This window comes from Phacochoerus africanus, chromosome 12 (assembly GCF_016906955.1).
Source record: "Phacochoerus africanus isolate WHEZ1 chromosome 12, ROS_Pafr_v1, whole genome shotgun sequence".
Classification (NCBI taxonomy): Eukaryota; Metazoa; Chordata; class Mammalia; order Artiodactyla; family Suidae; genus Phacochoerus; species Phacochoerus africanus.
The window spans coordinates 15,514,030-15,530,209 of NC_062555.1; the positions used below are offsets into that span (position 1 = coordinate 15,514,030).

A 16,180-nucleotide genomic window follows, 5' to 3' on the forward strand; every position below is an offset into this window, starting at 1 on the left:
GCTTTGTACAGCGCTGAAACAAAGTATGCCCACCACAAATAGCTATTGACTGACTAGCCACATCTATGGCACACTAGATACATTTAAAGTACATGTAAGAAATACACAGGTGTATGAGTTCATTAGGAACGTTGCTGAATCTGTCACATTTGATAACTTATTTGTTTATAAATGACTGCTATCTGTTAACATTTGTATGAATCCACTCTGTATTTTATTTAGCACTCTAAAAAGAATATTACACTGGCATGTGGTAGACTGGTACTTAATAAATGTTTGTTGAGTCAAAAAGCGACTTATTAATAGCTTCTAATCAAGCGACTTATTAATAGCTTCTTTGATTTTGCAGCAACTAAACCTCTTTATTCTCAGTTTTCACCTTATGGAGAAGTGCCGTCCAATATGCTTTAAGTTACATATGTAATTTTCTATTTTTCGGTACCCATGTTTGGAAAGGGAAAAAGAAATAACTGAAATTGATTGTAATAATATATCTTATTTAACACATGTCAAAATATTAGCAATTTCTTAAAGGGATAACTTACACTCTTTCTTTCCCTGCTAAGTCTTTAAAAATCGGCGTGCATTTTATACTTACAGCACATCACAATTCAAAAGGTAAATTTTCTAAATTTATCTAAATCTGGGTTTAGGAGTTCCTGTTGTAGAGCAGCAGCAGCAGTAACGAACCCAAATGGTATCCATGAGGACGCAGGTTCGATCCCTGGCCTCGCTCAGTGGGTTAAGGATCCAGCATTGCCCTGAGCTGTGGTATAAGTCTGGATGCCGCTCACATCCCTGAATTGCTGTGGCTGTTGTGTAGGCTGGCAGCTGCAGCTCCGATTCAACCCCTAGCCTGGGAACTTCCATACACCAGAGGTGTGGCCCTAAAGAGCAAAAAACAAAACAAAACAAACAAAAAAAAAAACCTGATAAATCTGGGTTTAGATTTCAGAATATTTACAGTTGAAAAAAATAGATTCATGTACCCAAGTTTTTCCCAACGTAATTGGAAAATTTCCAATAAGTGAATCAAATGTCAGTTTTTAAACTATTTTAGATATCAAATGAAAAGTTCAGCTCCTCAGTTGAACTCTCGACCTATCAAGAACTCAATAGCCACAGTAGTTGGCACCTACTATACAGGACTGCGTAGTTCTAGAGAATTCTGCTCCGTAGAGCTGCTGGGAGGCAGTGCTCATTTAGCACATTTCAGTGTGGGTTTAGCACCTTGTAGATCTTTATTTTTCTTTTGTTTTCGAATTACTCCCAATCAGTCTTAAGGACTACAACTAAACAGTTTTCATTCCATCACAGTACAGCCTCACGCTATTTTAAGGGACAGAGAGCCCAAACGGGGGTATGCTCAGTAATTCCATTTAAAAAAAACACAATGACTTTTTCCTAACTCATGCAAAGTGAAATTTATATACCAACTCTAAAATTGTGGGTATGAATAGGATTCTTTGAGTGCCATTTTTAGGGATAGAGTTGTTTCTAGTCTATTTTGTTAACCAGAATTATGGATACGAATTATCCACTCAATTACAATTCTCTCTGAAGGTAGCCCCGTTGCTATAAAACCATCTTTTTAGGTTGATTGAAAAAAATAAGCATCCCTTACTATTAGTATGAATTATTTAGTAAGTTTCAATATGGAAGCAGAGTGTAGCAAATATAGCTAAGGGGTTTGCCCATGACTGTCCTGTACACTTGAAAGTCTTGGAAGCCACTGGGCCAGAATCCTGGGCTCTCCTTTGAGTTCTGTCTCTAATTAGCCATCGCATCTCAGAGGTCTAATGACCTTACGAGGTGAACATGTTGATCCTGGGACTCGTACAAGATTGAACAGTAGCATATATTCCAGTTCTCGCTCTCTCTTTCTTTTTTTCCTGTACACTATTAACCTGGGTGCAGCTATAATCTTGAATACACCCGTTGAGTGGGCTTTTGTAAAAAGGAAAGAAATATGCCTGTCTGGGTCATCTCAAGATAAAGACACAGGATGATATGTGACTGGGCATTGAAAAGCAAAACCCGAGCTACTAGTTGAAGGAATGATTCGTAGTCCAATGGGGTTGAACACCCTTTCACAGATGCTTGTTTCCTGTTAACAGGGAGACTGTTGTAATGCAAGGCACTTTGCAGTGGCTGCACCACTAATTGGCAGCAAGCACTGTAATTGATCAGAAAAGTACAAGTTTCTACCCTGGCAACTTCAGTATATCTTGGTGATTCAGGATCTTGGAATAGGGACTGTAAAAAGCTTGGCATTCCCAGTTGCACACTGTGTCCTTTTTTTTTTTTTTTTTTCCCCAGGGTCACACCTGTGGCATATGGAAGTTCCGAAGCTAGGGGTCAAATCGGAGCTGTCACAGCCACAGCCACAGTAATGCCAGATCCAAGCTGTATCTGCAACCTACACCGCAGCTCATAGCAACGCCAGGATCCTTAACCCACCCACCCAGGCCAGGGATCAAACCTACATCCTCATGGATACTAGTCAGGTTCATAACCCACTGAGCCACAGTGGGAACTCCTGCACACCCTATCTTAATATGCAGTCTTACACTTCAGAAGCCTGAATTCTGTTTGAGGAAGGGTAATAAACACCCTAAGGGATCTTGCCAAATTTACTTGCTTTGTGAAATTGGGAAGTGTCTAGAAATAAAACGCTAAAGAAATAAATACATAGACGATTTTCTGGAAGTGGGTATATATATTGGGTGAGAATTTTTTTTTTTTCCTCAGAGGATATCTTTGCAACTGCTATTTTTAAGTCTTTTAGAACATGTTTTAAGGGTCAAATGTTAACTTTTCAGAAACAACCTTTAATGAGTCAGGATAAAAACCATCTGGTGCAGGGATTCCTTCAAACGGATGAAGGACAGGAGAAAGGAGGAATTTCCCATCATCTTAAGATTCCCACTGGAGCCTTAAGGAAGTGACTCTAAAATTGGATTTATCCCCTTCTATCTATTGCTTTTATCTTCCTGCCCAGTCATGAAAGTGAAAAAGATATATTGAAAAGACGAGGAATAGGGAGATGGTAAGGTTTTTGTCCTAGAGACTGAGTGTACCAAATGTAAGCTCTCAAATATGATCGCAAGAAGCAGCATTGCCTTAAGGGACTAACGGGTAACGCATATTTGCATAGCGACGTCCGCGGGATGTCAGATGTGGCAGGTGGGTGGCAGGGTGAGGAAGCCACCTGGAGGAGGTAGGACAGGGCCAAGAATCAGAGGCAGCTCTCTTCTCTCCCTCCACAAGCTCTCCTAAGTGACACTTCCTTGCGTCCCAGGAAGTGACGATCAGCCAGTGTAAGCGTCGTGACTCCCGGGGCTCAGCCACGCCGGGGGGTGCTGCGCAGGGCGCCTGGCGACCTCTTCCGCCGGCCGGGTTCCCAAGGAGGCCGCACCGTCCCGGGCACCTCGGCGAGCTGTCTGGCCTGAGCCCTTTGCACAGGGTTCTTGCAGCCGCGCCTCCGAGGCTGCTGGCGGTTGTACGGGCTTTTGTGCCCTCTGCCCAACTATTAGGGTGACCGTGAACCCAAGGGCTCTCTGGAGAAGGGGACTGCGCGAGGGCTCAGGGGAGAGCAGGCAGCGAGAAAGCTGGGAAGCGGGGGGAGGAAGGCGGGCATGAACGTAGGAAGGGCAAGATCCCGAGGTGGGAGACAGGCAGTGGCGGATCCAGGGTAGGATCCTACCCTTTCTTCTCCAGCGACACGGACAAAAAGGGACCCCTCAGTTGCATCAGCGCGCCCCCACCTCTACCCAGCAAAACCCAAACAGGAATCAAAATCAAAAGCACCAGAGGCTCTGAGGCGACCGTACTCCGCGGGCGGGGCGAGAAACAAAAATCAGCCCGGGGACGGGCGGGCGAGGGAGCGCGGGAGGAGGCGGCGGCGGAGGCGGCCCCGCATCCCTAATGAGGGAATGAATGGAGAGGCCCCCTCGGCTGGCGCCCGCCCACCCGGCGGCGGCCGCCAAGTGCCTCTGGGCGCTGCGTGCCGCGCCCGCCGCTCTCAGCGCAGCCTGCTCGGGCCGCTCCTCCGGGCTCAGGCGCGGCGGCGGCGGCGGCGGCGGGGACCGCGCGGACCGAGGGGGCCGGGCGTGCGGGGCGCGCGGGGCCCGGGCGCGTGGCTGCGGCTCGGCCGGGCGGCGCCGCTCACCTAAGGCGGGGCGGGCGGCGCTGTCAGGGCCGCTGCTCCCGGCTCCCGGCCGCGCTCGGAGGCACGAGCCGAGCCGTGACTTGCGGCGCCGCTTGGTCGTGGCCACGGCCCGAGAGCCCGGTGCTGCCGGACGCCGCCCCCGCCCCGCCTCCCGCCGCGGCGCCGCATCCCGCCCGCCTCGCCGCCCCCGCCTCCGCGTCCTCGGCCCCCGCGCCCCGCCGGGGCCGCTCGGTGCGCCGCCGCGGCCTGCGGGAGCCGCGCGCCCGGCCCCGCCGCCGCCCCCCCGGCCCGCAGCCCGGCCCGCCCGCGAGACCCCGGCCCGGCCCGCCGCCCGCACAAGATGTCGGCCCGGACGCCATTGCCGACGGTGAACGAGCGGGACACGGAGAACGTGAGTAGCCGGAGCCTCCCCGGCGGCGGCGGCGGCCGGGCCACGGCGCCGCCGGACCCGCTTCCCCTCCGCGGGCCGCCGAGTGGCCCCCGCCGCGGGTCCCGCCGGAGCCCCCGCCCAGCCCGCCTTCTCCCTTCCAGCCCCTGGGTGCTCGGCCCGGGGCGACGGGGGCCCTGCCGGGAGGCGGTCCTCGCGGAGACCGGTGATGCCGCGCAGAGAGGCGCGGGGCGCTGGCAGAGGGCGCGTCTCGAGGGGCTTTATTTCCGCTCGGCGTTCTGCATCCCCGCCCCAAGGTCTTGCTTTCTGATCACGGATGAGCCGGCCGGCCGACTGCCTCGTCTCCCCTGGCTTTGCTGGCTCCTTCGGTCCTTTGCAGCCCCAACCCCTGCATTGCCCCATGACTTGGCTTTTTGTACCATTGGGTCCACATTTGGGCATCTGGGTCGTGGGCACCGGAGGGGGACGGTGGGGAATGGAAGGGACGAGAATGGGAGTGGAGATGACTGCGTGAGTGGGTATCTGAGTTTCATGCCGCTGTGTGATACTCTTCTATAGACACGAGGGCAAGAATTTCACCGGCAGCTTCTGTGGCCCCGGGGTTACAGCAAAATGTTTAAAGGCCAGATGAAGCCAAGGGCTTCTGCTTCTCTTCCACGAGTCAGTGGTGATAATTCAGGGCAGGTTTTACTTTAAATACCTCTCCTCCTCCTTGGAGTGTCACAAGGTGCATTTCTTTGAAGGAAGGATTTTCTGTGTCTTTGATCAAGTTGCCCTCAGGAGTTTTTATCTAGAGGCAGATGCCCCTGGTGTGTACACTCTTGAATACCTAAAGAACCAGATCAGTTGTATCTCCACGTTCTGAAAAGTACAATTGTGTGTGTGTGTGTGCGAGTCCCTTTGTGGGAAAGGTTTCAACAAAAAAAAATTTTTTGTAAGCCCTCATGACCCTGTAAGGAGGGCCTTGGCTGATTTTTCTGCCTGGTTTTCAGGAGCTAAAGGGCTGCTAAGTTTTGGTCGGCTGTCCAGCCTCCCTGGTTGTCTAGTTCACTCCTTGACTCGCCGCTCTTGGTGCACCGCTGCCTTCCTGGGGTTGGTAAAATAAAATGATGAAAGGCTTTGGCGTTCTCAGACAAAAGGTATAAGAGAGAAGAGATCCAGACTCAGCCCTGAGGTGCTGGGGGGAGGAGGTATAAACAGATTATTGAATTTTGGAGAGTAGAGGAGCTCAGAAACTTAATATACTGATAGGAAAGGCGAAGAAATTTCGGTAAGAGCCGATTGTAGGCGGCCCAGGAAGGTATTTCAGAGTATGCTTTTGTCTTCTCGAGTCTCATCCATTTAAAATGGGAAATATACAGTGTAAGGCTGCTGACCCAATCAGTTATGACTTATGGTGCATCATAACTGTTTCCAAACCATCTCAGAATTGTTTTTACAAATGGAATCTATTTACAGTTTTGACCGAGAGATCGGTTGAAGAAGGTGACCGGAAAAGATGCAAAATTGGGTTAAAGTTGATTTTCAAGCCGAGTTGGGATGGAATTTTTCTGACAGAATGCCCCTGGCATTCGGTAGGAATGATAAGTAAGACAGATGACCTTTGTTTTTGTCCTAAAACACTGTTTTTTAACCTAGGAAAGGTGGAAGAATACATTTTTCTTTTAGATTTTGTATTACAGCAGCTGTCTCTATAGTCGTGCGAAGAAGGGGCTTTCTGCAGACCTGAGACATGAGAGGCATCAGGGAAAAGTAGGCAACGCAGCATCCCATGTACGACCCAAGGGGGGGGGGGGGCAGCTAAGCGGCGCCGGTAGGATGCGTTTTGTTGTACCTTCTGAAAACTAGGCTCTGAAAACTCCCTTGCTGTGGTGGTGAGCGTGTTTTTTCAGTCACTCTGATGGTCTTGTCCCTTGTTGTGGGTTGTGTTGTGCATGACTCCGCCTTCATTTAGCTGTTTACCCACCTGATTTTCTCCTGCTTTGCCAGGGAAAGTATCTGTTATACCACTGCTGTTGATGTATCAATATGTATGCACTCCAGCTTTGTTTTTGAGCTGGAATGGATACAGAAGTAGTATTTAAAACAAGGCCTCTCCCCTCGAGGAACTTGACAAGAAAGGTAAATACAGCCCTAAAGGAGTCCTGTGCCACAGAGAGGAGCGTGTAAACAGAGCTCAAGTGCTTTATAGGTGCAGTAGGTGTTTATCAAAGGGATCGCCAGTGATGGCTATTAAATCACTATTCTCTCTTTATTCTCTCCTTGGTAGTAACTGTCATTAGCCAGCCTTGCTTACCTCTCATCAGGGAAATACAGGAACAAATCTGCTGGTTAGCTAATGTATTAATGCCAGTACGGTAGTCAAAATGAACATGTGTTTGTACTTGTTTTCAGTTAAATTGACATATTTTAAAAAGCGGTTGTGAAAATTTCCATTTGTGTGATGATTAAATGCTTCTAAGCCCTTTGGAATATTAAGGACATAACGAAAAATGTTTTATTACCGCCAAACACATTTTAATTTAAACAAGTACAGTAATTTAAAAAAATCTTTGAGGAGTTCCTATCATGGTGCAGCGGAAACGAATCCCACTGGGAACCATGAGGTTGCGGGTTCGATCCCTCCCTGGGCTCGCTCAGTGGGTTAAGGATCCGTGAGCTATGGTGTAGGTCGAAGATGCGGCTTGGATCCCATGTTGCTGTGGCTGTGGTGTAGGTTGGCAGCTGTAGCTCCAATTAAAATCTTTGAATTTTATTGTCATTTGCAGTTATTATAAACCCTTTAGTCGTATGTAAATGGATTTGGGGTCCTCGGGAATACGTAATATCCATCCTTCCCCGTGTCACTAATATATATAAAGATCAATTTAAAGGTGTGTTACAGCACTGTAACATTAGTCATAAATAGCCCCCTTTTTTTCTACTATATGTAGTAGAGTAGGAATTACTTTTGCTTGAGAACATTCTGTGTGTATTTTTTCACAAGTATTTTCCTAGCTGAAGGATTTGTGTGTGCATTGTCAATAGGCCTCCAGTGAGTAAACACAACAGAACAACCAGTGGTTAATTTAAAGGCAATAAATACTTCATAGTGAAGTAGAAAGCTATTTTATAGATCATCAATTTGCGCAAAATGTGTAAAGAGTAAGTCCTGAAAGAGAATGGATATTCGAAATATTTCTTTTTTTGGCCTCTTTTAGATTGTACGTGGATACCTCTAGCATGGATGTAGATAATATAGTACCATTATTACTCATTACTTTTAAACGAAGCAAGATTTTTTTTTTTTTATGTTTAAGAAAAACTCTGGGCTTATTTTTATGGATCCAGTGTGTCCAGACTAGCTTTCTGTGATCAGTGTAAAGGAACCTGATTTGATTCCTTCTTGGGATTAGTTTTAAAACTGATTAAATTTATTTATTTTTTTTTTGTCTTTTTGCTATTTCTTTGGGCCGCTCCTGTGACATATGGAGGTTCCCAGGCTAGGGGTCGAATCGGAGCTGTAGCCACCGGCCTACACCAGAGCCACAGCAACGCGGGATCCGAGCCGCGTCTGCAACCTACACCACAGCTCACGGCAATGCCGGATCGTTAACCCACTGAGCAAGGGCAGGGACCGAACCCGCAACCTCATGGTTCCTAGTCGGATTCGCTAACCACTGCGCCACGACGGGAACTCCTATTTTGCAACTTTTAATGACAAAACTCTTGACGGTGATTCCTTGCATGGATCTGAAAGTCACTGCGGTGACTTTTACAGGTACGAAGGTGGATCTCAGTGGTTTGCCTGATGGGGATCCTTGTTGATAATGTGAAAGGGCGAGAGGGAAGCGTGCTTTTGCTGCTCCTGTGGGGTTTTCTCAGCACCTGTGCATACATCCCAGTACCTATCACGTTGCCTTCTCATTGCTGATTGGCTTTGTGTCCTTTGTCCCTAGTGCCAGTCAAGTGACTGGTAGTGATATATACGAGATCAGTGGTATAACATTCCCCTTTGCATTTTTTTTCATTTGTCCTCAAAGTCTGCCACTGACGCTGGAAAGGGTAGATATTACACACCACGAAGCCTTCAGCGAGTGCCGGGACCTGCCTGAGGTCATGATGACTCTCTGATGTCCCACCCTTGCTCTACTCATGCTGTTGCTTCCCGAGGCGGTTTTTGGTTTGTTTGGTTTTGTCTTAGAGGTTTTAAAAGAACGTGCAGAATGATAGGAGGTACTCTATTAGAGGAAGAACAGAGTAGCCCATGCTTATCTCATTTTGGACCCTTTGCTGTTTTCTCTCTCTGAAGTGTCTGATCTTTTCCCCTTATGCCAAACTTACACATCCTTCATGGCTTGTGGTTTGAAGGAGACTTCTGAAATGATGGCAGCCGGTGTTGCCGTCCACTGTAGCTGAAGATCTGGTTCTGTGTGGTCCGTACCATTGGTCTCTGGAGTGGGTATGCAGGACAGTCCACTGTGGAAAAAAAAAATCTTTGCCTTCTGTCATTTTCCTTCTGACCTCGATGCTATTATTAGCTCTCTCTCTCAAAGCTTATATTGTTTAAACAGCCGCATAAGTTTGAATTTTTACTTTCTCTCATTCCTTTTCCATCGCATTCGGAGGTCATTTTTCCCTTTTCCTGGAAGACCTCCTTGAAGTTCCCTTGGTGAAGCTTTGTCAGTCAAAAACTTTCTTTTTTTATATATGAAAATATATTTTGCCTGTTTTCTTGAAAGATAGCTTCACTCAGTCTCCAATTTTCAGTTGATGTTCCATTGTCTACTTCTTTCCATTCTGTTCCTTTGATCTATGTGTCTGTTTTTGTGCTAGTACTATACTGTTTTGATTACTGAAGCTTTGTAATGCAGTGTGAAATCAGGGAGTGTGATGCTTCCAGCTTTGTTCTTTCTCAAGATTATTTTGTCTCTTCTGGGTCTCTAGTGTTTCCAAACAGATTTTAAAATTACTTAGTCTAGTTCTGTGAAAAATGTTACTGGTATTTTCGTAAGGATTGTATTGAATCCGTAGATTGCCTTCGGGTAGTTTGGTCATTTTAACAATATTAATTCTTTCAATCTAAGAACATGATATGTCTTTGCATCTGTTTTATCTTCTTCAGTTTCTTTCATCAGTGCCTTATGATTTTCCAAATATAGGTCTTTTACCTCTTTAGGTAGGTTTATGCCTAGGTATCTTATTCTTTCTGGTGTGACGGTAAATGTAATTAAGTGTCTCCTTTTTTCTCTTTCTGATAGTTCATTGTTAGCATATAGAAATATGAAAGATTTCTGTATGTTAATTTTGCACTCTGCAACATTAGCAAATTCATTGATGAGCTCTAGCAGTTTTCTGGTGGTGTCTTTAGGATTTCCTATGTGTAGTGTCATGTCATCTGCAAACAGTGACAGTTTGACTTCTTTCCAATTTGATTCCTTTTATTTCTTTTTCTTCTTTGATTGCTATGGCTAAGATTTCCAAAACTATGTTTAATAAAAGTGGTGAAAGTGGGAATCATTGTCTTGTGCCTCATCTTAGAGGAAATGCTTTCAGCTTTTCACCATTGATCATGAGGTTTGTTAGCTATGGGTTTGTCATATAGGGTCTTTATCATGTTGAGGTGTGTTCCCTCTATGCCCACTTTCTGGAGAGTTTTTAATTACAAATGTTTATTAAACTTTCTCTAAAGCTTTGTCTGCATCTGTCCAGATGTGGTTTTTATTCTTCATTAATGTAGTATATTACATTGATTGGTTTACAAATATTGAGAAACCTTGCATACATGGGATAAATCCTACTTGATCATGGTGTGTAATCCTTTTAATGTATTATTGGATTCAATTTACTAATATTTTGTTGAGGATTTTTGCATCTATATTCATCAGTGATATTAGCCTGTAATTTTCTTTTTTTGTGATATCTTTGTCTGGTTTTGTTATTAGCGTGATTCTGGCCTCATGGAGTAAGTCTGGGGGTGTTCCTTACTTTCAAAAAAAAAAGTTCTTTTGAGAATAGTTTGAAAAGGATAGGTGTTAATTCTTCTCTAAATGTTTGGTATAATTCATCTACAAAGACAGATCTGGTTATGGGCTTCGTGTGTTGACAGTATTAAAATTACTAATTTAATTTCATTACTGGAAATTGACTGTTCATTTTTCTATTTCTTCCTGGTTCAGTCTTGGGAGAACTGAGCATTCTAAACATTTCTAAACATTTGTCCATTTCTTCTAGGTTGTCCATTTTACTGGCATATAGTTGTTTGTAGTAGTCTCTTATGATCTTTTGTATTTCTGTGGTGTTGGTCAGAACTTCTTCATTTCTGATTTATTGATTTGGTCCCTCTCTCCCTTTTTCTTGATGGTCTGGCTAAAGGTTTATTTTGTTTCTGTTTCCAGAGAACCAGCTTTTAGCTTCATTGATCTTTACTACTTTTTTTTTTGGTCTCAATTTCAATTATTTTTGCCCTTGGTGTTTATGATTTCTTTCCTTCTGTTAACCTTGGGTTTTATTTGTTCTTTCTCTGTTTGCTTTGGGTGTAAGGTTAGGTTGTTTATTTGAGATTTTATGTTTCCTGAGATGCTTGTATTACTATAAACTTTTCTCCTAGAACTGCTTTTGCTGCATTCCATAGATTTTGCATTGTTGTGTTTTTGTTTTCATTCATCTCTTAGTATTTTTTAAATTTAATTCAATTTTTAGATTTCTTCAGTGATCTATTGGTTGTTTACTAGCACATTGTTTAGCCTCCATGTATTTTTTTTTTTTGCAGTTTTTTTCTCAAAGTTGATTTTAGTTTCATAGTGTTGTGGTTGGAAAGATTCCAGACAGGATTTCAGTTTTCTTAAATTTACTGAGGCTTGTTTTGTAGCCTAGCAATGACCTTTCCTAGAGAATGTTCCATGTGCATTCTACTGCTTTTGGATGGACTGCTCCAGTTCCATCTGGTTTATTTTGCCTTTTAATGCCAGTGTTTCCTTATTGATTTTCTTTTCCACATGATATGTCCATTGATGCAAGTAGGGTTTTAAATTCCCCTACTATTGTGTTACTGTCCATTTTTTCCTTTATATCCATTAATACTTGTTTTATGTATTTAGGTGCTCCTATGCTGGGAGCATATATATTTACAGTTGCTTTATCTTCTTTGATTGATTCCTTGATCATTATGCAGTTTCCTTCTTTGTTTCTTGTGACAATCTTTATTTTAAGGTCTATTTTGTCTGATGTAAGTATTGCTACACTGGATTTCTTTTGATTTCCATTTGCGTGGGATACCTTTTTTCATCCCCTCACTTTCAGTCTATATGTGCCTTTTGATCTGAAGTGAGTTTCTTGTAAACACTATGTATAAAGACCTTGTTTTTGTATCCATTCAGCTGCTCTGTCTTTTGATTGGCTCACCTAGTCTGTTTAAATTTAAAGTAATTATTGGTATGTATGTTCTTGACATTTTATTACTTGTTTGAGGGTTGTTTTTATAGGTTTTTTTCCCCCTTCCTTTGTGATTTGCTGACTATCTTTAGTGCTGTGCTTGGATTCCTTTTCTCTTTTTGTGTGTGTGTGTATCTATTATAGAATTTTGGTTTGTGGTTACCATGAGGTTGTTACTTAGCAATCTGTATATATATGTGATTGTTTTAAGTTGCTGGTCTTTTAATTTCAAATGCATTTTTAAAACCCTGTATTTATACTCTTCTCCTCTTATGAAGACTGTTTTTGATACCATATTTTATATCTAATTGTTTTGTGTATCCCTTAACTGCTTATTGTAGATATAGATGATTTTTAGTACTTTTGTCTTTTAAGTTTTCTACTAGCTTTGTACATGATTGATTTCCTAATTTTACTGTAAATTTGCTTTCACAGCACTGAGCTTTTCCATTTCATAATTTGATGTTTCTAGTTGTGGCCTTTTCTTTTTCACCCAGAGAAATTTCTTCAACATTTGTTGTAAACCTGGTTTGGTGGTGCTAAACTGTTAGCTTTTGCTTATTTATAAAGCTTTTAATCTTTCCATCAAATCTGAACAGCAGTCTTTCTGGGTAGAGTTTTGTTTTGTTTTGTTTTGTTTTGTCTTTCAGGGCCGTACCTGCGGTACATGGAGGTTCCTGGCAATGCCAGATCCTACAGTTAGTGCTAGATTGCTCACAGACAGTGCTGGACCCTGGAGTCTGGTTGCAGGGCCTAGGGATGTCAGAGCTGGTGTCAGGCCACTGGTTGGGGGGCTGGTTCCTGACACAGTTGGATATGGGGTCCAGATTGTCTTGCGTATATTGGCCTATTAGTAGGCAGGGCCAGAGCCCAACTGGTCTCAGGTTAGGGTCTGGCCTGCTGAGGATAGGTTGTGTCTGCAGGCTGTAGGATTGTTCTTTTCTTGCATCTGGTGTCTGTCTCCTTGGTAGTTAAGTTTACTTCAGAGGTTACAGCAGGCTTCCTTGAAGGCAGGGTGGGGGCCCTGCAAATTCTGGAACTGGTGCCTGTCCACTTGCGGGTGGAACTGGGTCCTTAGCCCTTTGGTGGGCAGGGCTGTGTCTCTACAGATGGCTGTGGACTCAGAGGGTCTTTAGGCAACTTGTCTGCTGATGCGTCCCCACCCAGCTTGTTGCTTGGCCTGAGGTATCCCAGCACTGGGGCCCATGGACTCTTGTGTGGGCCCAGATCTTGGTTCTGACAAACTAGAGGGAGGATCCCACAATGCACTTCCAGCATGAGCATCCATGAGATAAAAGGGGTCACTGGTGTGAGCTGAAGCCACACCCCATATCCCTGGGAGATGCTCGAAGATCAGCAGTTAGGTTTGCTCCATGCTTCTATTAAGTGACTGCTTAATAGAATATTTTGCCCCAGGTCCTGGAACATGTGAGATTTTGTGTGCCCCGTTTAATAGCGAAGTCTCTGAAATAGCCCCAGTCCTATGGGGCTCCCCAGATTATGCCCTGCAGACTTTCAAAGCCAAATGGTCTGGGGGCTCATGTTCCTGGAGTTAGACTCCAAGACTGGAGAGCCTGGTGTGGGGCAAAGGGCTCTAACTCATACTGGAGAATCTCTGCAGTGTAATTATTCTCCAGGTTTTGGAACACCCATCCAGGGAGTATGGCACTTGATTTTTGTCTACATGTCTTGTTGTGGTTCTGTCTTTATGACTTTAGTTGTGGAAGATCTTTTCTGATAGGTTTCAGGCTTTTCAGTGATGGTTGTTCTGCAGATCATTGCGATTTTGGCATATTCTTGAGAGGGGATGAGCTCAGGTTCTTTCTACTCTGCCATCTTGGCCCAGTTGGGTTTAGACTGTATTGTTCTATGACTGGCTAATTTCATTTGGAAGAGTATTTTTAAGGTTCATCTGTGTTGTAGCATATGACAAAATTTCCTTTTTTTTTTTTTTTTGATTGGAAAACACTCCATTGAATGTATATCACAAATTTTCTTTATTTAGCTCTTGATGGACATTTGGGTTGTTTTCATATCGTCTATTGTGAATGAGGCTGCAGTGAACATGGGAGTAGAAATATCTCTTTGAGATCCTGATTTCAGTTCTTTTGAGTAAACACCTAGAAGTGGGATTCCTGGGTAACACAGTAGCTAGTTTTAACTTTTGGAGGAAACTTTGTACTGTTTCCTGTAGTGGCTGCACCTTTTCGTATTCCCACTAACAGTGTTTTAGGGTTTCCTTTTCTCCATATCCTCGTCAACAGTTGTTATTTTCTAGTTTTGCTTTTTGATAATATATTCCGAGCATAAAGCCATCCCTCACTGTGGTTCTGATTTGCAGTTCCCTGATGATTAGCGATGTTGAGCATCTCTTCATTTCTTTGTAGAAATGTCTATTCAAATCCTTTGTCCATTCTAAAAAATCAGATTATTTGTTGAGTTGACTTTTGTGTATCGAATAAGAGAAGGGTCTGTTTTCATTCTTTTACATGTGGATATCCTGTTTTCCCGGCACCATTTATGGATATAGACCATCTTTTTTCCTTTGAATATTCTTGGCACTATTGTCAAAGATTGTTTGACCATACATAGATAGGTTTATTTCTGGGCTTTTGATTCTGTTCCATTGGTTTATATGTCTGTCTTTATACCAGTACCATGCTGTTTTATTACTTGCAGCATTGCAGCTTTGTAATGTGTTTTGAAGTCAGAAAGTGATTTCAGCTTTGTTCCTCTTTCTCAAATTTGTTTTGGCTATTCAGTGTCCTTATGGTTCAAAATGGATTTTAGGATTTGTTTCTGTAAAAAATGCCATTGAGATTTTGATAGGGATTGTATTGTATTTGTAAGATTCTTTGGGTAACATGGACATTTTATGAATATTAAATCTTCCAATCTGATGAACATAGGAGATCTTTCCATATATTTGTTTCTTCTTTAATTTCTTTTAGCAGTGTTTTGTAGTTTTCAGTGTACAAGTGTTTTGCCCTCTTGGTTAAGTTTATTTGTAAGTATTTTATTGTTTTTGATGCTATTATAAATGAAATTATTTTCTTAGTTTTCTCTTTGCATCATATGTTGTTACCGTATATGAGCATAACTTTGTTTTGTTGATTTTTGTACTGAAACATTTATGAATTTGTTTATAGTTCAAAGTGTGTGTGTGTTGTGTGATCTGTAGGGTTTTCTACATATAAGATCACATCATCTGCAAATAGAGGTGCTTTTATTTTTTCTTTTCATTTTGGATGTCCTTTATTTTTCTCACCTAATTGCTTTAACTAGGACTTTCAGTAAAGCTGGCCCTCTATTCCTTCAGGTTCAGCATCTCTGGGTTCAACAAATTGCAGTTAAAAATATTTGAAAAATAAAATCACAGAAAGCCCCATAAAGCAAAGCTTGAATTTGCTGTTCACGAAGAACTATTTACAAATAACTTTTATTTATATTATATCATATTATTCTATTACTTATAGTTACCTGGATGCTGGAGGATATGTGTAGGTGATATGCAAATACTACACAATTTTATATAAGTAATTTGGGCATCTGTGGAATTTGGTATCCATGTGGGGGAGGGGTGCTTGAGCCAGTCCCTTGGAGATGTTGAGGAATTGGTGTACTGTGTTGAATATGAGGCAAGAGCGGGCATCCCTTGCCTTATTCCTGATCTTAGAGGAGAGGCTTTCAGGGAGTGTGATATTAGCTGTGGGCTTTTCTTATGTGGTTTTTTATTATGTTGAGGTAATTTTTCTATCCCTGGAGTGTTAAGAGCTTTCATCATGAAAGAGCACTGAATTTTGTCAAATGCTATTCCTGTATCAATAGAGATGATCATGTGATTTTTATCATTTGTTAGTGTGATGCATTACACTGATTGTCATATGACCCATCTTTGTATCCCAGGGCTAAATCCAAGTTGGTCCTAGTGTATGATCCTTTAATATGCTGTTAAATTTGGTTTGCTAATATTTTATTTAGGATATTTGTATCTGTGTGCATTAGGGTTATAGGCCTTTAGTTTTTGTTTTTGTTTTTGTTGAAGTGGATTTTTCTGGCTTTGGTATTAGTGTAATGTATCAGAGCAGATAAAAATACTTGAACAGTAAAATTACAGAAAGTTCCATAAAGTGTAGTGCTCTGATATGCTGAGTTAGGAAGTGTTCCCCTCTCTTCAATTTTTGAGAGAGTTTGAGAAGGACTAGTAT

At 42.9% G+C, this 16,180-nt stretch overlaps 1 protein-coding gene across 5 annotated transcripts in view; it reads left to right on the forward strand.

Moving 5' to 3' along the window:
* The first annotated feature begins 4,370 nt into the window (after positions 1 to 4,370).
* The window catches only part of MARK1 (microtubule affinity regulating kinase 1), a 124,894-nt gene continuing 113,084 nt past the window's right edge, over positions 4,371 to 16,180 (forward strand). For 3 of the 5 annotated variants that reach the window (XM_047754704.1, XM_047754706.1, XM_047754708.1), the window contains exon 1: positions 4,431 to 4,562. In XM_047754704.1, the coding sequence (XP_047610660.1) occupies positions 4,512 to 4,562 (51 nt within the window). In that variant the 5' untranslated portion in view covers positions 4,431 to 4,511. Of the gene's footprint in view, positions 4,563 to 16,180 lie in introns of all 5 variants that reach the window. The other 2 variants (XM_047754705.1, XM_047754707.1) reach the window with 2 other exon arrangements.